Raw genomic sequence first — 23,470 nt, forward strand, 5'->3', positions numbered from 1 at the left:
GAGGAACAGTGTCTTAGAAGCTACAGAGATCATCAAAAGGACCTAGTATTTTCTGAAGCTATGATGCTCATGAAATAAAACACAATTTTAATTTTTCTTTTCCTACCTTCAATTTCATCAAGTATATAAAACAGCCACTCATTTCCATGCTTAATAATCTGGGGGAAAAAAATGCTCTTTTTCTGTACTTACACTACATTTAGTGGTCAGGTATGGCTGCATGGTCATGGCATGTTTGACCATTAGCTGGGGCCTGATTTTGCTGAATAAGAACAAAGTGGTTATGCAAGCAACCAAGCGACCAGAATTCACACCTTTGTTATCAGAATCTGCAAAAGATTAGAAAATACAAGAAGGATATTAAGTTCAAGTAAAGACTGAGCAATGAAAAACTATGGCTTAAATATCATTTGAGTATCTTTTTGAAGATCAATGAAGAATATACTTATTAGAGAGCATATGATTAGATTAGCGTAACATGCTGATATTTGTATGTGATCATAAAATATGTGAAAAAAGAAGCAAAGGTGTTTCAAAAACATGACTAGTTTTTAAAATACTTACCATACACAGAACACTGGCCCTGCCAATGTTTCCTATCAAAACTGCAGAACACGCTAAGGCAAATAAAACTTGCCATGTTTGTTTTGGTTTTAGAAATCTGAAAGTTTGAACAAGTTATTTTAAAAATAGTTCTGTTATTGTGAAAATTAGGGAAAATTTATTATTATACAGTGCTCCAAAGTTCATAATGAACTTAAAACCAGTAATTCATTACCATCAGTTCCGTAACAGGAATTCTGTAACAGTAACTCTTTTCATGATAGTAATTCAAACAACCACTGTTAGAGTATCATATACAATTCCAAGGAGTTTAGCTACTGGGTTATAAATAATATTACCTGATAAAGACTCCTCATATTTAAGAATGTGCTCAACCAAATTGTCAACAAGTTGAGTACAGGCTTTCTTCACAGGTTTATATGAGGCATCCTCTTCTGACTTCAACAGCTGTAGCAGATGAAACAGAAAATGATTTAGTATTAAGGCTGCATTCATTTACACTGGATGCACTCCAGTTTTATTACAATTACTACATATACACAAGGATTTTACACTACAAAAGTATTTCTTTAACATCTCCATAAAAGTTACATAGTGAAGAAGAAATTAAGGGAAGTAAAGTATCAAACAAAAATGGAAGAGAAGTAAAGAAAAATTAATCACAATAAAAAAAAAAACCAGCAAAGTTCTACTGATTTTTGCACTGGGATGAAAACTAATTTTGTGCTTAATTAAATAATGCAGAAAACAGTAATGTAGTCATCCTTGCCAGAAGTAACTAATAGCAGCCAGAAGGCTTTTAAAACACTTAGAAAAAAGAAAAAGCAAGTTCAAAATAAATATTTTTGACACTAAGCAAAAATATCAGAGATGAAACATCATTTTATGAACACTTTAATCAGTTAGGCTTCTTCCACAAGACTCTGGGTACTGAAATCGTGTCCATGAAGATCCTCTTAATATCTGAAAAGGACTGAGACCATACTACATAGCCTTTTCTTCAGTGCAAGCATTAAGAGGCTTTGGTTTACTTGACTACCTATATTCATGGCACTCCAGGTTAAAGCACAATCAAAAGGGTTTTTTTGCTTTAAAATTAACCAGTGCATACAACGTATAGAGGAGAATTGTAACACAGGTTAAGAGAGAAAAACAAAGCAAGCTCAGTTCTTAGAAACATCAGAGTAAAATATTACGCAAAAGTAACCCACACTGTGAAGATTCACTGCTTCTATAAACTGCAAAACAAATATACTGGATGTGAAAATAAACCTACCTACCATTTAAAAAAGATTTACATTACACTAGATGCCTCATTTCAGAACAAACTATCTTAGCTGTGGACTTCATGTTATGTCACTCACTATTGAAAAGACCGTGAAACTAAAAACAAACAAAACCCCTCCCAAAACCAGGAAGTGAATTATTTTTAAAACAGATCATATGGAAAGACAGAAGTTAATATTAGACACAAAGAAAACTGTGCCAATTAACATTTTTTAAAAAGGTCAGATGTTTGAAGGGCATGAAATTAATCTCTCTACTGGATTGCTCTTGTAGTCCCCCTATGTGTTTTAGCACCAACATTAACATTCTAACAATGACTGTACCATACATTTACTTACATTTTGAAGAAGCTGTTCAAACCAATCATACCCTGTATCTCTACAGGCTGCAACCTAGAAGTATTTTTGAGAATGAACTGGTTAATAAAAAAAAGGTGTCTGAGGAAAAATTACTTCAATACAGGTGTGATCTTAAAAGACGAGTAAATGTGCATAGACATATTTTCATATGCACAATGATTTTATATCTCTGGAGATCAGAAACCATGTTCTGTATTTGAAAAATAGCTCTCACCATTTAAGTGACACCAGAATTTGTATTCCATGCAACACAAAGCCTACACATTTTACCGGAGATTGCTGGCTCTAACATAAACCAAATCTCGGTTTTGTAGAACATTTTGTAGCAACTAAAACACAAATACAAGCCTGACATATTAAAAATAAACATGCATGTGTATATATGTATACACATATTTTTATATACGCGAACCAAGCCTTCACTGGTATCATATGTCAGGAACAGCTCATAGGTGCTCCAAAGTAGAACGCTCAGGAGATCTGAGAGTTAAGCTGAAGTCAAACTGACTGATTCTTCAGTCTGGAAAAATGCAGACTAGACTACCATTTTGTAAAAATATTGAAAAGCAGGATGAAGTTTAAACCCATAATTGTAAACAATGAAGCGAGTACTTCTATTTGATATTTACGTCTTGGTATAATCTATATTAAAACACCTTCTCAGCATGGTTTTACACAACACGTTTTCACTACAAATTGAAGCATTTGAAACAGATTCTGTTATTTTGGAGACATGCTATCTAATTTGCTGATCCTAAAAAGCAGATTCAATTATGCAGATACAAGTTTACCCTGAGTGAGAACATGACCCTGTGTTTGTTAAAATGGCCCATTAACCTTTCAAAACAAACGTTATCAATTGTTTGAGGAAAATTTTCTTTTAAGAGACAACTTCTTAGTTAGTCTTAACTATCTGCTGCTACTAGCAATTCCTGGGAAATGCTGAATATAATAGACATTTCTTGTGGTTTAAATGAACAAGTATTTTCTACAACCTAAATATAGCGTGGTCTCACTTACTGCCAGCAGATTTGCCATCATTTAAAGATTTCTACAGCCTGTTCCATCAGGTGAGTAACTTTGGCATATATTCGATGCCAGGAGATACAAGAAGAAATCCACCTGGCAATTAAACTACTGTATTCTAAAACACTACAGGCAATATTTCAAAGATATTTAAAACATAACTAAATCTTGCACACAGTGTAACTCAAGAGTTGTTTAACGTACCACATCAGTGATGTTTAGTATTTTCCTCGTCATTGCTTCTTTGTCATGGTGTGGAGTTGGAGTAAACCAGAGCTTCTGGAATGTCTCATTTACTAATTTCTGAAGGAAAAAAATATTAGCAGAAATAAACAAACTTGTCTTGGCACACAGTTTTATTTCTAATACATCTATAAAATAGATTTGTTAATGATGCATGCCATTTCATATGGAATTATTCAACCTAAGTGAGACTGTTGCAGGAAATGCTATCAGAGGCAGACCCAGACCTACTAGAGGACTTATACTGACCTCTAAGCAAACTTCAGCAAAATGATCACTGGGAACTGATACTACAGAAAATGGAGTTACCACCTTCCCACATTAACCTGCATTCCTCAGGAAAACACAGTACTATGAGAAGCTGCCAACTGAACAGAAGATTATGATTTCTATAGTAGAACCAGCAGCAATGGTAGTTTACTTTGGAACGTTCAAAAGAGCTGTGAAAACGTGGGAAAGAGAGAGAAGCCAAGTCTCTATACCAAAACATAGGAAGTATGTTCCCTTCCAGTGTTTCTGGATGGAGGAAAAAATGGAATAGAATGAATACGAACAAAATTATTCCCAAATTATTTCTAAAGGCATATGGATGTAAGAAGCTCTCCTCATTCATGTAAACATAAAAAATACATTGAAGATAATGCCTCATTTTTTCCGATATTGTTAGAAAGGCATGGGGAAGAAAAGAGAACAAGGTCAGGAGCACCTTGCATCCAGCTGTCCATCTGCTTCTTGATTAACAGTCAGCCACTTGGCATTAATGTATATGAAGTGGTAAAAATATATACTGCAGCTTTCAAATCCTGCAGATTTCAAATCCTGCTGAACAGTGTGAATCAAAATTATTACAGATGTGTTCTTAATTACACAGAAATTTTAAAATTATTTTGCTGAATCAAACAAAACCATCATCATCAGGTTTATGATTTAACACGTCATCTTAGTTTTGTGCCCTTCTGCATACACACTGCACAGAGTATGACCACATACGTGACTTTTTAGTGGGAATAATTGATTCATTCAACATTCAGAATTAATGCGAAATTAGCATAGATGAATACTTTGTAATTTTTATATGCAGAACTTACAAATCTGGCATATGTTAATGTCAAGTACGTAATTTTGACATAAAAGTTTATTTTGTTTGCAGAAAGAAGTTTTATATGCCAGTTTTACTTGTTAGAAAAGAGAAGTAGCAGGGAACACTTGCAAGAAGAAAAAATCCTAGAAACTAAATCTTTAAAATATTTTGATTGTTAGCAAGAACTTCAAGAAAACAGAAGAGAGAAAAGAAAGAAAAACAAGTCAGAGAGTGTTTTAGAAAGCTAAGATACCTGCTCTGAAAAATAAAAAGTGAATCTAAGTCATAGACATTATAAAGGAGCAAAGCAATACTTTTTGATTATTTTGGAGGGGGGTCAAAATGTAGAAATACTAATATAATTATAATTTTAAACCCTGAAGGATATGTCTCGTACTACCTTAATGCCTTCTTCATCATTGACTCTCCGAATCATTTTCACACACATCTCTGTGATTTTGGGAAATGTTGGTTGTTCAATGCAGATATCCCTAAGTATCTTTATGACTCTTTTTCTGACACTAATACCAGTATCCTGTGAAGAGAAAAGCATTATGCTCTTGAAAACAGATCAGAAATAGGAATTAGTTTATGTGTTATATGAATTCATATTTGAAGATCACCCAATCTGACTTGCAAAATTTATTTAGAAAAGGCAGCTAAAGTATCCTGGAGTGTATTTATACAGAAGGTCAACAAACTTGTACCACTTTGTTTGCAACAATTCCAAAAGTTCTAGCTGAGTCCCTAGAATGCTGGAACACTTCCTCTATTTATACCCTCCCATCTAAGAATTCAGGAGTTGCAAATACGTAACTCCACTTTTTAATATAAGAGCCTGCAAGCTAGATGTGATGATGCTTCAGTTACATTTTTGGAACATACGAGATTCTTTGTTGATCTGAACTGTAATACTTATAGTCTTTGGATAAAGCTTATAGGTAAGATACATGCAGCAATCTTTTCCATTTTCCTAGGCTTCATCTATGGAGATGGATGAGAAGCTTCATGTCGTGTTACCTTATGCAAAACCTGCTGGATCTGAATCTCAGGATGAACGGCTTTATGCATGGCTCATATGCACATGAAACTATCTCCAAAACCCTTCACAAACAAGCTTTATCATGAAACTATAGCAAATGAGTAGTATTAAGACTAAAAACCTGATATGGATGCTAAGAGCTAGTGTCATCTTACAGTTAAAACAGATAAAATCATATTTTATCTGAATGCCCAGACAATAAACACTTTTTGCACAAAAACTCTAATAAGAAGCCTTTTAAAACACTAAAAATAGTGTAGAAAAGCAAAGTAGTTTTTACTTTTTTTTTCTTTTGGATTATAAATGGCATCTTCAGATTACTGTTTTATGGAACTTTCTTCATCACCCACACTACACTGAACTGCCTCAATGACTCAAATCTCAGACTTCAGAAATGTGGCAAAACCCCGTATTTCACCTAATTTGTGCCTCAATAATGGAATCAAAAGGAATATAATCCTTGTTCTGATGCAGTACAACATTCTGTATGTGTTTACCTTTCAATGTAACAAAGACTCACTGCAAATATGTGATGTATTTAAAAGCATGATGCTCCCCATTAAAAGAATGATATAATTTACTCTTGGAATCATCATTGCATGTCCATAAAGATATAAACTCGGTTAAAAACAAGTTTTCCGATGTCACTCATTTTATCACAAATATCACAAGTCACCATACCAATATTCTTTCAATCAGCATGTCATAATACTGCTCAGCAAGCTGAGGACGACAGAGCACAAATCGGCCAAGCAGCTCCACAGCTGCTTCTCGTACACTAGTGGAGTTATCCATTAACCGTCCATGAACACCTCGTTGCATATCCAGCTAAAGAAATGAAACACAGATTCAAAATAAGAAATGAAGACTTATTTTAAGCATGACAGAAAAATGTATGTGCGTGATTATTTCCTCTTTTACCCTGGCTAGAATACTGGGGTCTACAGCAACAACCTCAGACAAACACTTCATGGCTTTTGTTCGAACAGCAATTGCATTTTCACCAAGTACACGCAGTATCTAATAAGAAAACAAAAACAAAGATTCAGTTGCTTTGGGAAGGTAGCAAACAATGTTTAACAGGCAAAAATGCAGCATAAAAACATGCAAAAATTTCAACTAAACCAAGAACATCTGTCTACTAAAAACTGAATACATCTCAGACAGGAAAAAGGTGCATACAAGTGATGTTCCATGGCATTGATAACTGAGCATGAATATTTACTAGGATTTGCTACATGTCTAAACCTGATCAAAACAGGATTTATACCGGGTCTGTATGTTCAGTTTAAGTCCTTTCCTTTTAAACTCTGCTTTCGTTATTCACTTGTGGCTTTCACCATGGTTCTTATAAATGGGAGAGTTGGATTTGGGCACTATAATTTTAAGAATGGCTCTGTGTGCAGACCAGTGTAAGTAACACAACCTAAAGCAGTTTGACCTTGAGTTCAAACATGTCACCATGCCAACACGTTAGTGCTCTTCTCCCAGAAAAAGCAAAGGAACGACACTGGTCAAACAACAGCTTCCAAAGTGACAGTAACATGCAATGTAAGCAACTTAACAAGCTGTCTCATATTTTCAAATCAGATTAAGACCAATTTCGTGAGTTAACATTACCTTATGAGCATGCATCTTACAGAAACTGTGAAAACTCTTTCAGCATTCTGTAATTATCCTCTTACCATGTAGAACTATTATCATGATTTTGCCATACACATCCATGGACAAACAAAATAATGTATGTATAATATGACATATGAAATGCATGCAAGAAAAAGAAACAATCATTTATGTCATTAATACAGAATATGAAAGCACATGCTGTTATCATGGCCCGTGAAATATCTGTGCTCAACAATTAACAGATAGGGCACACTACTGCAAAAGTGTTTGGAATCAGAAACCAGCTGTGTTTCACTGTACTAAGACTTCCAGCAGAGTTTACCTGTGTCAAATAAATATCGAAGCTCTGGGCAAACGGCCTCATAGAGGCCAAGTAGCGAACAATCAAGCATGCATCTTCATAGTCCACAGTATCAGAATTCATCCTGCAACAAATTCCATGTGTTAATTATGACATGTTTATCAAAAACGATTTGAAACATCAAATGTACAGCTAATAAAGAAATAAGTGGTACTGAAACATACTTTAATGTACTGAACTGAAATGGAGCAGTTTTAATGATGCTGCGAAGAAACTTCTTGCGACTTTCTGCTCTATGCATGATTTGTCCCGTGGTCTCAACATCTTTTGCATGATGAGTTCCTTCAGATGAATCCTCATCCTTCTGAGATTTAATTGCTTTCTCTGTCTCCATAGTTGTATCACGGAACCACTGAGCTATATAAAACTTCCGAGAAAACTGGAGAAATACAGTAGGATGCACAGAAAACAAAACCAACAGATACAGAAAGGGAAAATTAACAGATTTATAAGATTAAGTGAATCTAACGCATCAACAATATTTTAGAAAACACAGTCAATAGTATATGTTAGGGTGATTTTGTATTTAATTGAAACACGAATATGCATAACTGAAAATAATTTTATTCAGAACATGTTACTGAAATTATTTTTATATACACTTGACACCAGAAAGCTGAAATTTACCACTAATGATGCATCAACTTCTGTGTTCTCATCCAGATAATCCAGCAAAGCCTTCTGCAGCTGTTGAATTTCGTCTTCTCCTCCTGAAACCTGTCAGAAGTAGAAAAATAGTTAGAAAATTGCACAGCGGTAATAATAATTTGAAAATCTGCATGTCCACCTATAAAATACATTGAAATCAGTTGTTTTGATAATTGCAGAACATTAACAATTATCAACCACATAGAGACTGAAACAAATTAGACTGTAGCTATAAAGTCTAAACAAGATTAAGAGCAAAGCAAGGCTTCTTTTAGAAAAGACTGACTGATTTGATTAATTTTGGTTCTATGGTCTTGTGCGAAGACCCTCTGTCACAGAGGAAAAAAGAAGGGCTGAAATCACACATACCAGACCAACACTAGGTTTGACCTACAAAAGTCACTATTAGCTGTCTCACCAATATTAGTGAAACACTGACTTCCCAGGTGAACAAGCAATAAAAGACACAAAATTAAAATAAAAAGAAATACAAACCAGAAAACAGTAAAAAAGTGTGGGATACATCAAAGAAATAAAAAGAGCTTATCCCTTTGTAAAAATACGTGGCATAACTGTTTTCAGGGATAAAGTACCCATACAGAGAGAGCACTCAAGTGCAAGTGTGCTCACTCTAAGAAAGAACTTACAGCGATTGTTCCCAAACACCTCTGAGCTCCATCACTGAAGAATCATATTCTCTGAGATTCAACTAAGTTTCTATCAATCAAAAAGCTTGAGGAGAAACATGTTTTATAAAAAATGTCATCTACTGCATAACACCTTTGTACAGAACAGGATAAAATTAATTTTCCTGTGAAGCACTTTTCAGATGCACTAAGAGCATTACATATGAAACACTCATCTGAAAACTAGTGCTGCAGACTATGTATCAGATTTGTAATATCTTAACTCTATGAATGTTAAAAACAGAATATATTTGTTCAAAGAGGCTATTTAATTGGAAATATTTATATTTCCAATGTGTATATATGGCACATGGAGGGCAGGGAGGTGATTCAAGACAGCCAGCATGGCTTCACCAAGGGCAAGTCCTGCCTGACCAACCCGGTGGCCTTCTACGATGGAGCGACTACATCAGCAGGCAAGAGAAGAGCTCGGATGTCATCTGCTTGACTTCTGTAAGGCCTTTGACAAGGTCCCCAACAAAATCCTTCTCTCTGAATTGCAGAGACGGATTTGATGGGTGGACTGTTTGGAAGATAAAGAATTGGCTGGATGTTGCATCCAGGAAGTAGCGGTCAGTGGCTCCCTGGATGGAGATCAGTGACGAGTGGTGTCCCTCAGGGGTCTCTACTGGGAGCAGTGCTGTTTAGTATCTTCCTCAGTGTCACAGACGGGGGGATCAAGTGCACACTCAGCAGGTTTTCAGACGACACCAAGCTGAGCGCTGCAGCTGACACGCCTGAGGGACAGGAAGCCATCCAGGGGGACAGGCTTGAGAAACGGGCCCATGGGAACCTCATGAGGTTCAACAAGGCCAAGTGCAAGGTCCCGCACCTGGGCTGGGACAACCCTGGCCATCAGTACAGGCTGGGGCAGTCCTGTAGGGAAGGACTGGGGGTTACTAGTGGGTGAAAAGCTGGACGTGGCCCAGCAATGCGCACTCGCAGCCCAGAAAGCCGGCCGTACCCTGGGCTGCACCAAAGGCAGCGTGGCCAGCAGGGCGAGGGAGGTGACTGTGCCCCTCTGCTCCGCTCTGGTGGGACCCCACAGGGGTACTGCATCCAGCTCTGCAGCCCTCAGCGCAGGGAAGACTCGGACCTGTTGGAGTGGGTCCACAGGAGGGACACAAAGATGATCACAGGGCTGGAGCACCTCTCCCGTGAGGACAGGCTGAGAGCTGGGGTCGTTCAGCCTGGAGAAAAGAAGGCTCTGGGGAGACCTTACTGCAGCCTTTCAGTTCTTAAAGGGGGCTTATGAGAAAGCTGGGGACAGACTTTTTAGTAGGGCCTGTAGTGACAGGAGGAGGGGTCATGGCTTGAAACTAAACCAGGGTAGATTCAGAGGAGATGTAAAGAAGACATTTGTTTTTACCATGAGGGTGGTGAAAAACAGTGGAACAGGTTGCCCAGAGAGATGGTTGATGCTCCATCCCTGGAAACACTGGAGGACAGGCTGTAGGGGGCTTTGAGCAACCTGATTTGGCTGAAGATGTCCCTGCTGATTGTGGGGGGGGGTGGGCTAGGTTACCTTTACAGGTCCCTTCCAACAGAAACCATTCTATGATTCTATATATATCCTGATCTCTTAAAATAGCTCCAGCCTATGTAAATTGAAAAAAAGATCTTGTATTGCCACAAGACAATGTACTTCTCCCTATATACAAATTATAGAGAATAAATCAGTATCGATGAACTTCTGTGTAAGTCAGAAACTAACTTTCTCAACATCTACAAGACAGCATAAACCCACCCTTTTTTCCTTAGTATTACACTGAAATATGCAGGTCCCTGCAGTTGCTGATGTTACAGCAGACAAAAGGGTATGTTTTTTTTCCAAAATGAATGAGTTGGAGCATTCAAAACATGTCTACAATGCACATAATACTGACAGAGATTTATATAAATATTTGGCACTCTAATATACGTGAAAATTGATTCTGGCCTTCAACTAATGTTAAATTCTGTGGATAACTGGCTGAATAAAAGGTTTGCTTGATGAACCTTAGCTGCCTAGCTATTTTCAAACAAGTGAAAAACCCAGAACAAAGAAAGAGCAGCTGTCAAGCCCACAACAAATTACATTCAATACAGAATGACAGAATCATTTAGGTTGGAAAAGACCTTTAAGATTGTCAAGTCCAACTGTTAACCCAGGACTGCCTGATAATAAAAGCCAAAGAATCATTTCTGGCTTAGAGTTCTTCAGCTACAAAACTTTCTTCTTCTCCAGCAACGGAACTCATAACCATCTGTAGTGGTGCATCTCAACTCCTCCTCTGTGCCACTCTACAATTTCAGTAATTGCCATTAGGCCTTAGCCTCTGTGTAATGAGTTGGGTAGTTAAGTGTTCCTTGATCGTACCAGCAACTCTTGAATGGCTGAGATGGGAAATGGCACTGACTTCACCAGAAACATTCCTTATCTAAATCACAACATCCCCTAACAACTCTTGGGGCATTCCTTACCTGAATCCAAGTAGTATGGTACCACTGCCACTGCAATTTTGAAAAATTCCAGTAATTACTAATTCCAGTTGTGGCCAGGACAGAAAATTACTGTTGACTTAACCCAATTATCTCTGACCCTATAAACAGCAGTCTTAGCGAGGCCCTTTGAGCTCTCCCAGACCACAGCAGGCTGTGAAAAGCATCTCCCTCTGAGTGGGATGCCTCTCAGAGCTCACAAACTAGGGAGTTTGTGAAGTTAGGGGGAGCGTCACTGAAAGCTGATGACAGAACCTGGGCTGGTACTCCTGCTCCTTGAGGCTCAGTCCTCCACGCACTGAGAAATGCAAAGGCATTCAGTGGGGGTATATCACTAAACTCAAGGGGAACTTTTAGCAGGTATATATACCTTTGTACATTTGTACATGTATCTCTGTCTCTTTTGTGCTTGTACGCATGCATGTGTGAATTGATTTAGGTACCTCACAATAATTATTACCATTTCAAACCCATAGTTAAGCCATTTTGCAATTTAAGTAAATCCTACTAATTCACTTTGTAAATATTAGATTAATCCTAGATTAAGTGCTGCTAAAATCCTATGATCAATCTTAAACTGTGAATATTCCTTATATTCTTTAAGATATAACTGTTGTCCAAGTCTCAGATGAAGACTGGATCTAGCCGCACCTAAACTCCATCAAGAGTTTAGAAAGCAAGGGGATGCACTCTGAATCTTGTGACTTAACAGGAGGGTCTCCCTTCCCCTTGTACATCTTTAGTTTCTGTGTAAGTCATTCTAGCTTAATTTTAATTTGATCCTTTTTTGTGTGATTTATCTATGTAATAAGTAATAGAATGAACCCTGTCACCAAACTGTGAAGTCCCACCCCTGCAAATTCATAATAAAACTATTTTGCTAATGCCTTTGATAGCGATTCTTTAAGCGACCCACACCACTCACTCGCTTCACCATCTTAACTCCTGTATGAACAGCACAGATTGAGAATCTTGTCACAAATACAGCACATAATATAGCTTGCAAATATCAGCAAGTGGAGAAAGGTACACTGATGTTCTGGACTTTTAACTGTATCAAGAAATAAACTAACTAAAAGCATGCACAAGTCAAATCAACTTGACAATCTGTGACAGATTTCTACAACAAATATCTACTGTTCAAAACTGTCAAAACATAATAATTTTCTCTTAAATCTAATGAGTCCAAACCACAGTAGACAGAGTTATATGCATTTGTCAATCACCCAGGAATATCCTGGTAATGATATCAAGGGTGTAGAAGGAAATATCCAACAGAGTCTAAGTATTCAATTCAGCAAGAAAGAATAATGTCTAGAGGTGTAAGTTCATTTCTAAAATGGAAATAATAATTTAAGTTTCTGATGACGACAGCTGAGTAAGTCTGCCAATGGATCTTCTTATTTTCTAAGCAAAGTGAAGCTTAGCTGTCAAATTTCCAATTGTTTATTTCCACATTTCCAATTCCATACACATTTCCAATTATTTATTTGTTCTTATATTAAAAATAATTTATAAACAACACACTGTCTATCCTGACTGACGGTACTGTATAGTACACACCTTCCACTATGCATGGATGGTATTCTCTACCATCACTATGTCAAGCTCCCTGAGTAACTGAAAAAATGCTTTTATCACTCACAGCAATTTTATTTTCTGCAGATGCCAATGCCTAGTTAATGCCTCCTCCTGCAAAAACCCCAAAACAAATACAAAAATTCAGGTCACCACTTGGGTATGTGGTATCTTTTTAGAATATCTTTCAATATTATTATTACTTTTGGAGATAAGGAAAGAGAAAAGGATTTTTCTAAAAAGTAACTCTACATTAGAGTTTGTAGGGAAATGCCAGAATCACTGCCAACAGAGAAGAATTATATCCCCTTAGCATGAAAAAGTATAAATTATATTAAGTCATGGACATAAAGTTTTGACAACTTATGCTGTAGAACATTCCAACCAACAAAAGTTATGGGAAGTATCAGCCTCATAAAGGAGCTGATGAATTTTGAATCTTTATTTGAATGCCTGTAAAGTGCAGAAGTTTTTCCTTGAACATAAATCTGTAATAGCCACTATAAAGTACATGTATTATATCTGTAGCCTTTGCAGGTAACTGAAAGGGAAATGAACTTGATATGATATGATCATGCTGAGAACAATTACTAGTTCAGAAAGAAATGTACTGGGTCTACAGAAATGTGCAAGTCCACATCTGCATACACAAGATCTTTCTCATCATACTAGGTACTGTATAGAGCCCAAATACATACATTGCCTTGGTAATAATGTGTATTTGGTAATGTTTTTGTTGCCGTCCTTGCAGATTTGGAGCAGCATCAGCAGAACTGCAAATATGAATGCACTCTGATGACATGTGCAAGTCCAGTTTAAAAAAATCAAAAGAAAAAAAAAAAGGAAAAGCAAAATAAAAAGATGACCAATAGCAGCTACATCACACAAAAACTAACCTTACAGGCCTACGAGTTTATCTTCAAGACCTGTATATGAGTACTAGAAGCTCAGTTACTGTAGAGTAATGAAGCTGTGTTAATTAGCATTGATAATATACAGCTGTGGGCTGGCTTCAGGGGTGGTGGGTTGGCCGATGTAGATAAGGTGCAGCTGTGGCTGGTTAAGTGGTTGAGAGCCAATGAAGAAGGAGCAGCCGAGGAAGAGAAGGTGAGAGAGGAAGAAGCAGAGAGAAGAAAGAGCATGCCCCAGATGAGGCTGAGAGGAGAAGGCAGCAGACGGACTGGCATGAAGTGTATGCTGGTATGAGATGGTAAAAGACCTTGTTGCAGCTGGCTAGCTTGGAGAGTGTTGCAACAAGTTACCACTTTGTAATAGCATACGCACGCACATATATATATTTTTAAAGCCTCAACATAGAATCCAACTGTTGTTCCATTACCTCCTCTGTATTGTCACAAGAATACTGCCTTAATCACTGTCAATAACCATTTCATATGATCACTACAGAGATGGTACAAGGAAGGCATGACCTAACAAATGTGATACTTATAAATTGAGTATATTTGATTCAGAAATCTGAACAGTGAAGACATTCTCCACAACACCAGTTTTTCAAACACCTTTAAAATTTGCAGGTATTTGAATAGATACATGTCAATCCAGCTGACACAGGATCTCTCACACACCTGTTTGAGGATTCTGGCTATAGATCCTTGATCCATTTTGCTAGTGACTGCATCTTTCCTCAGTCTTGCAGCTACAGTTCCAAGATAGTCAAGTGATGCAACTCTTAATGCCATTTCCGTAGATTTGTTACTAAACTGGTGAACCTATGAAAACCAGAATGAACTGTTATAAACAAGTATTTATGCAACTAAGCCTTCTCACAGGAGACTGCCTGACATTACTGACAATTTCAACTAACTTTTGTAATGCATAATTTTATGTAATTCACTATTACATCAAATATAAACTACTTACTTTAGTGTTTGTTCCTTTATTGGGTCTCTCTCTCCTCCCCCCAAATATGCCTATTATATTTTTCAAAACATATATTTCAGAAAATAAACTGGACAACTAGCACAGAAGATCTCCCTTACAACAGTATAAACCTTAAGCACCATAATGCAACATATTCACACCAGTATAAAGAAGGATAGATTTTACCAGGAACAGGGCAACAAAGTATTTTTCCAAGACAGGACTCAAATTGCTCTATTAATTACATTGTAATACTAAAGAACAACTCTCAAAAACAAGTCCACAAAAATATTTACATTATGTAAAATACCGTAGTAAATGCTATTAATGGTAAAAATGCAAACCACTTAACTGCCTTCAGGTTCTGTGTCCAACTCATGGAACTGGACTTCCATGAAAACTGCATATATATGATCTTCCATATCAATGATCTTATAACCCAAACTTTATTATCTGTGTATTACATAGTAGTGATATAAGTAAGAAAATCCTCAAGTGCTGCATGTGTCAACAATAGCAAAGCACTGCTGTAGTAGTTTCAGCTGAAGTAAGTCTTCATTGTAACAATAAACTAATACAATAGTTAAAAGCAAGAAACCCTTACCAATAGCCTTCCTAATAAGCTAAGTAGCAACTCTGCAGCTGGCCATTCTGGTTTATTGACCGTGGAAAGAAGATCTTGGATGAAGTTCTCAAACAGCGGCCTGTAATCTTCTTCCCCTTGTTTACTGCCACACCTGTTAAAAAGAAAATCCATTTTGTAAGCAAATTTAAGAGCCATTTAAGCTTTTCTTCTGACATAAACGTAAGTAATCCTATGTTTAATCAGAAGAGTTTTATGTAATTCTTAAAAAATATCTGAAATACTAGCAGAAAATCTGTTGTTTTCATTTATGGAGAAATAGTTTAAACAGTTATCACTCCAAAGCTGCACTGCAAGTAAAGCAGCTAATCCACAATAGTAAAATACTGATCCTAAGATTTTTTTGTTTATTGCTTTGAGTTAAAAGTCTGCACTAACTTGGACAGACAAAGTAGGTAAAATTGTAAAGCTCAAGCTGAAGTGAAGTATTCAGGAGGTGTTGTGTCTATATTCCTTAAGCTTGGTCTGATTTATCTGACAGCGGAAGACGTAACAGTATTATGCTCCACAAAAGGTTAAAATCAGAATGCGAAAAAAAGAAAAAGAATTAAAAAGGTAACATACCTGGCAGTGTTTCACTTATATTAAGCACCCCTAAATTCAATGATACTACAAGTATGCAGAGAGATTGCCAGATGGCGATTAAATAGCCTTTTGGCTTAAGAGTAGAAATTAACACTATAAAAACCTCAGGACTTATTCTTAGAAATCCTTTGGTTATTCAAGTACAATACTTTTTTTTTTTGTTTTCCCTGCTGAGATATTGACATTCCTAACTTCAGCTAAATTAAAGTATTTTTAAAGGTTTTTAGATTTTTGTCATTCTGACAACTGAATTGAATATGGTTTCACTGCCTAAATATTCACTCAGCCTTTTCTTCCAGGCTTCAGATCCTAATAAAAGGGTCCTACATGAACTATCAAACAGATTCTTAAACGTATAAAGAATCTACGCAGAACTTCTGTTCCACAAAAATTTTTGTCCAGATGGGTAGCTCTCTTAGGGATCTATAAAGTATATTGTTATAAATAATTTTATGAGTAGGTATTTAGCATTATGAAGTGGTTAGGTTTGTCTTAAGGTACGACAACTTTATTTGGAGCTGGTTTCATCAACACGTTAAAGAATGCAACAGTACTTACTTTTTAAGGAAAATAGAAAGGAAATTTTGTGCTGTTCTCATGGCTGTTTCATAAGAGTTAGTAATAAGCACATCTTGATCCACCTAAAAATAACAAGATATATTTGTCTATTATTTTAGCATACACAGAAATATGATTTCCAGATTAGCATTTCTCATGCATCAAATAATTACAGCAGATACAAAATAACAAAATTAATAGAGTACCATAATAAAATATTACACCTAAAAACACACAGAGTCCTTCCTGCACACACACAAAAAACATATGTTTGTTTTTGTTTTTAAATCTTACTTTCTTGTTTGATTCCTCATCTGAATTAGAATCTTTTTCTGCTGATGGTAAATGCACCACACATTGAATAAGCTGCAAAACTAGTGCCGTTACCATCTGAATATACATAGGCTCTCCATCAGTGTCACTGCTGTTTAACCTGTTAATAAAAAAAGAAAGCATTAACACTAAAACTAAACACACACACACACACACAAAAAAAAAAAACCCAAAACAAACCAAAACCCTTTGGCCCTAAATAATATCTTTCAAAAATTACACATTATTACCACAGCCAGAAATATCTGTTCTAGATATGTATCTAATCACTTGCTTCTCTCTTATGCAGTGTGAGATTTGGTCTAACAAAATAAGTAAGTCTTATTCTCAGGCAGAAGAGATGAACTGAAACACCCTACAGATGGGCTATCAGAGTAACTGTGAAGTTCAGCAGCTGAAAAATCTACAGGAATTCTTAATAAATCAAACACCTACTTGCTAAGGCACTTACTAATAGGCTTATTATGTATAATGCCATATCCATTTTCAACACAATCCTCCTAAAATACACCAAACTGTTGCCCTAATAATTCAGTACTTATTTAACATATGTGAAATGTGCAGGACTTTTAAACAATGACCTGGACTGACTTCTACAAGTATTATACCTAAGGTAATCTGAGGCAGCATAATAGACTATGAACTTCAGCATGCAAGTGTCTTTAAGTGTCTCTTAAGTGTGTCTTTAAGTTGGTAAGACTACTATGAATGTACTCCATGTTTCTCCCATGATATGACCTGAGAGATAGTATCATGCTTACTGCTCATACATACATCACCACCACCTGCTGGTACCCTTACTACCAAAAGGTGATAATCCCTGACATCATTCTCCCCAAATTATCAAAATACTAACTGGGCGCAAAACAGATTGTAATTATCACCTTTATGAAGTTATCTTTGATTACTTCTAGAGAGAAAAAACTTTTCATATCAAATTCTGTGTAAGCTGTACCCTTCAGGACTGTAGTCACTGTTACAGAATACCCTTTAACAGAGCAGAGTTAGGACTCTACCGACAAACAGTGCTGTCATTGTGGCCTTGAGATACCGACTTCCTTCTGGTACAGGTCCTAATTCAAAGAGCCTATCTACCCCTTAAGCTCCTATTCTTACCATTTTCCTATTTGCTAGATCTCTCTGATGTCTACAATCAAAACAGGAAATACTAAGAACAAGCACTTATGGGAAGAAGCACTTATGTTAACATCATTCATTCACTGAATTCAAAGTTTTAGTGTATTTTTTTTCCTGGGTATTTCCTGTTCATCCACCCTGGACTGGACAAAATATTTAATTGACAATTAGTCTGTCTTGGGGGCAAGATGTGTGCAACCAAGGAACAGAATCAACCCCAACAACAAAGGTTCAAAATTATTTAAAGTGTCCCAATCTCAATTTTAATTGAAATCCAGCTCAGGTCAGATTCTTTCCCACACTGAACCTGAACCTATACCATTATTCTGAAGTTGCACTGAAGTCCAGCTGAAGTGTTTAAAAGACGGTTAAAGTGAACAAAGTAGCTCCCAAATGAAACTCATTCAAAGGGATATCAGATTGATTTCCTTCCTGAAGAGTGGTGAGTGTATCCTCAAAAAAAACTCACCCAGAATTTTCTTACTAAGCTTTAGCAGTGAAGAAATTATGTAACTCCATAAAGACGAACCAAAGAATCTTCCAACACAAAAACCTATGAATGCACACTAACATTACACTCATTTACATCCTTAGTGAGATAAATAATAAAATATTTCAATTATTTTTGTAAGCAGGCACAAATACGATGGCATAAGAGACAATGATTATTACAAGACATTTGTCAGGCAATTCTACTCCCATGGTTTTAAAATATCAACATCTAATAAAGCACAGCTTGTGAAGTTGCAGCTTTTTAAAGAAGCAGTTATACTGAAGTGTAAAATTGTACATCTACAGAACTGCAAATACTGCTATCTCTAAGTTATTAATCTATGCCAGAAATTACCTGAAGTTTCTCAGACTCCTCTTGCTAGTTGGTAGTCTTGCAAGGGAAGTGAAAATTTCTTCTAGTATTAACTGTCTATGTTTTTCATATCTGGAGAACACCTATTTAACAGTTACAGGATTGTTAGAAAATTCTTTATTGTTACAAAAATTTCACTTGTTAAATATATTTCAGAAAGTATACATAGGAACAGACACTTAACATGACAAATAAATTATAATTAATGCACATTATAATGTGTGACCTTTTTCAAATCAAGCATTTCTTTATAAACTATGTTAAAACTATTTAATTAAAATTATATCTAATAAAAAGTTAAAAATACAGATTTTAAAAAATCGTCAAATAACATAAATGTGTAATAACTTTTAAAAACACCTTATGTTTTAAGAATTTCTGTCAATGGTAAAATACACAGTACAGGAAAGTCAAACTGTAATACTAAGCTTTCAGGCTCTAGTACAGAGCAAAACTCTGTGGTAACATAAATTACATGAACATGTGTATGGCTGTAGAGCACCATCTGAGAAACCAGTTTTACTTCACATCCTAAACTTTAAATTAAAAGAATATGTCATGTCAGACAAATATTACAGGTTCAGGATTGTAGAATTTGCCTCTCCTTTTGTTTAGGAAGAATCCTTACAAAGACTGAAAACTCCAACTTGAAGAAACACATCTGTGTTGTGCTGCATTTTTCCTGAAATAATGTTTCATCTGCCCCACAAATTTTTCACATAGCCACCACTTCTGAGGAACAGAATTTATTCTATTACACAGAAGCATCCTACTAGTTCTATACCTTACTCCATTGCATAAATTCAAACCTTAACACAGAACATAAAGGAAAACCACGTTGCTAAGATTTCTTAAGACAAGAAAGGACAGGTAAGAGGAAGGGGGTTGTGTTTACACTTTAAATGACACAACTAAAATTAAGAAGTTTCTTGCTTAAGTAGGATATTTCTTCCCAGAGATTTCTCTGCAAATAGAAGCCATTCAGCTACATTTAATACTGTTCCTAGATTATGATACCAAACTGTAAAGACATGCAAGAATAAAATTAGTTCTAAACTCCAATTCTCTACCAGAGAGAAAATACAGCCTATGTAAATGCCCTAGTAACTCTCAGAAGTACAGGAACATGAAAACACAAATCAAAAAGTACTTACTGCAGTGACTAATTTGATGGCACATAACTGTAGTTCACTGACATTTTCTACAAAGAAAGGTGTTATTCCCATAGAAGATACCTATCAATGGAAAGAAATTACTGTAAATTTCTTTGCCTAACAAACTGATATTTATGCAGTTTCACAAGCAGCTATCCATTAAGCAGGTAAGGTATTCAACAAGATGTACTACTTCATACTGTTTGCAAGTAAAGTTATTAAAGGATATTGGAGAACTAGTCCTGTGAGGAGTGGCTGAGGGAACTGGGATTGTTTAGTTTGCAGAAAAGGAGGTTCAGGGAAGACCTTACCACTCTCTACAGCTACCTGAAAGGAGCTTGTACCAAAGTGGGTGTTGGCCTCTTCTTAAGCTAGGGGAGGTTTTGATGTGACATTAGGAAAAATTAATTAACTGAAGGGCAGTCAAGCTGGAACAGGCTGCCCAGGGAAGTGGCTGAGTCACCATCCCTGGAGGTTTTCAAAGTCATGTAGGTGCTTAGGGACATGGTTTAGTCGTGGACCTGGCAGTGTTAGGTGTATGTCAATGAACGTAAAGGTATTTTCCAATCTAAATGATTCTATGACTCTTATTTGAATACAACCAGGTTAAACTTTTCCTAAGTGTACAAGAAAAGCCATTAAATATTTGAACATTAAATGCTCCTCTCCTGCAGATTACCTACTATACAACAAACTAGTCACTTTGATGTTAATAATTCTAAAGTTTGTACTTCATTTCATACTTCACATCACTGAGACAATTGTACTTTATGTTCTCTCTGGGAAAAGAAAACCAAACATTCTCAGATAGAAATTATTCTGATAAAACTTACCTGAAGAATAGTTGTATCAGTAAGAAGTTGTATTTCCAGCAACTCTGACAAGCTGCTGACAATGTCACAAACTTTGTTATACAACATCACTATAACTCTTTGCTTGTGGGTGGAACACTTGGCACGTTTTGCTTTTGAACTTAAAACACCACCTAGGGAAAAAAAAAAGTATCTTCACTAATTTTTTAAATGTTTAACATCAAATATTAGAAAGATGATCTTCCTCAGATCTGAGTCCTCAACTGTGCGACTAACAGCTTTGTAAAAGCAATTACTTACAGAAGAAAAACCTATTTAGTAGCAGCAGCTGGAAACCAAGAATTTCACATGATACGATTTTTCATAATGGATCTGAATTCTGGATACAAGATTTTTAAAAAGGATCTTGAAGTTAGACACTTGCATCTAAAGTCACCCACATGACAACAAAACACTAAATGCTAAGTAGTTTTCATTGAAATAAATTATTAAATACACAAATTATTACTATAAAATGATTTATTCCTACAGATAATAACTATACACAGATACTGAACTTCAGAAAAACTTCTAAATACTTTAGCCTGAATACTTAGTTATGTTGAAGTTATTGCGGTAAACCAACATGTTGTATGACTAAGCTACTCAGAGGCCCCATTTCATTCATTGTTTTTTTACTCTACATTTCATTTTCAGACTAACACAAACCATTAACTCAGGATGCTGTATGTGATCTGGAAGAACTATCGGTGTAAGAGTTACATATAAATATCTTATTTCAGAAAGTGATATCACCTGCATCATCATACAGTAGATTATGTTTTGATATTTTCTAATGTGGAAAAATTTTGTTAAAATTTCTTAGCATACTAACCACCATGAGGGTCCACTCTATACACAGGATCATACTGAGGATAAAGAGTGTTCTGCAAATGAAATTTTGTGTACTGAATAACTCTTTCTATTACGTCCTCAATATATACAGCTTTAGGCATATTTGGTGATGTCATAATATTGATAGCAGTAAGACAAGCATCAGCAGATTTCGTCACTCTTTCCATAATGAGATCTCTCCATAATCTCTCCTCATCTTCGGTGTCATTGTTCTGTAACAAGCAAGAAAAACAGGACACTGTGAACAAAAAGTCACATTTTTATCCTTACCAAGTAAAAGATAATAACATTACCTTGACATACTTAACACACACATGTATAAAATATTGCATGTCCTTTCTGATACAGTAGTCTGTTTTAGACATCAACTAATGTCTGTTTTACTAGCAACACGTTTTGTACCAGATCCCTAAGTTACAAGTCTCGCTGTATCCTTCGTCTAGAGCACAAGCTTTCTCTTTATCTTTGGGAAGCACTATGGGGGAAGACTGCCACATACTCTACTGAAGACTGATGTACTTCAAACAAAATGTAAACTCATTCATCTAGTGTTTTCTCCAGTGGCCTATGCACACCAGTTGCTGCTTTGATCAGTCTTAAGTTTTGCCACTAGAGGGAATTCTTACACAAAGAGCTGGTACAAGTCACATGGAACTCTTAAGTACATGATTTTCTCTGCTTCATAGACCAACTCATCTATTTTATCAATGGGTTTAAAACATGTTTTAACAAATATGTCCATCCAGATTTAGCACAGGGTACAGAATGTGCACGTTACAAAACCAAACATACATGAGGTTAATTATGGCCATCCAGCACCACTTAAATATTGTAATAACATTATTTACAGCAAAATCAGGTACAATTTTTCCATACCTTCTCTGGTGTGGATATAGCCTACAGAGAAAAACAATCTTTCCTGCCTGTGTGACACCGTAGTTCAACACTGTTGGCATTCCTTGTGAAAATATGGGGTTAGTGAAACCATACCAACTTTTTCCCTTTGGGTAAGAGAATCTAAACCAGTACCACAATACAATACATATATAAAAATATAAATATAAATATATATATACACACACACACACACGCACTTATATACATATATTTGGAAAATCAACAGATACCTGCAGATCAGGAGACTGCTGTAAATTTTTTGCACAGAATAGCTTTAAGTAATTTCTTCCTTACACAAATGAGTCTTAAAAAAACCCAAGTTGTTTTAAGCTTTTTTTCTTTCTTCTCATTAATCTTTGAAATTAAAAGAATATGCAAGTGCATTCTGCCTCTGAAAAACATCCTGACATGGAGGTAGGAAATCTTCACTGCGCTCTGAAAAAAGTAAGCTTATTCCTTAGCAGAGGCTTTCTTTGTCATAATGGTTTCAATCATGTTTAAATAGCTTTTAAGAAAAATCTGAAACTTGTTTGGCTAAAGATTGCTTCTTTTTTTAATTGAAACTTTGCCTCTGAATTGCAATCATTAGACAATTCCATTAACTGCTTGATAATCTTGAGTTTTACTACAAAAAGCTGAAAGAAAAATAACATCTTAAAAGCATTAGCATAAAGACCTGATGAGAATCAATTTCAGCAGGTAAACCAAGCACCTTCTCTTTACTTACTT

General features: G+C 35.9%; 1 protein-coding gene across 8 annotated transcripts in view; it reads right to left on the bottom strand.

The window, feature by feature from the left end:
- Positions 1-23,470, bottom strand: part of NIPBL (NIPBL cohesin loading factor) — a 152,169-nt gene that overhangs the window by 13,938 nt on the left and 114,761 nt on the right. For all 8 annotated transcript variants that reach the window (XM_040579220.1, XM_040579224.1, XM_040579223.1 and 5 more), the window contains 18 exons: positions 21,825-22,056; positions 20,972-21,123; positions 20,139-20,219; positions 18,967-19,067; positions 16,944-17,082; positions 16,650-16,732; positions 15,468-15,600; positions 14,569-14,712; positions 8,217-8,306; positions 7,754-7,968; positions 7,551-7,653; positions 6,524-6,622; positions 6,284-6,430; positions 4,961-5,095; positions 3,441-3,539; positions 2,190-2,243; positions 903-1,011; positions 193-329 (listed from right to left, as the gene is read on the bottom strand). In XM_040579220.1, the coding sequence (XP_040435154.1) occupies positions 193-329; positions 903-1,011; positions 2,190-2,243; positions 3,441-3,539; positions 4,961-5,095; positions 6,284-6,430; positions 6,524-6,622; positions 7,551-7,653; positions 7,754-7,968; positions 8,217-8,306; positions 14,569-14,712; positions 15,468-15,600; positions 16,650-16,732; positions 16,944-17,082; positions 18,967-19,067; positions 20,139-20,219; positions 20,972-21,123; positions 21,825-22,056 (2,253 nt within the window). The remainder of the gene's footprint in view (positions 1-192; positions 330-902; positions 1,012-2,189; positions 2,244-3,440; positions 3,540-4,960; positions 5,096-6,283; positions 6,431-6,523; positions 6,623-7,550; positions 7,654-7,753; positions 7,969-8,216; positions 8,307-14,568; positions 14,713-15,467; positions 15,601-16,649; positions 16,733-16,943; positions 17,083-18,966; positions 19,068-20,138; positions 20,220-20,971; positions 21,124-21,824; positions 22,057-23,470) is intronic.

This window comes from Falco naumanni, chromosome Z (genome assembly GCF_017639655.2).
Source record: "Falco naumanni isolate bFalNau1 chromosome Z, bFalNau1.pat, whole genome shotgun sequence".
NCBI classification, from domain to species: Eukaryota; Metazoa; Chordata; class Aves; order Falconiformes; family Falconidae; genus Falco; species Falco naumanni.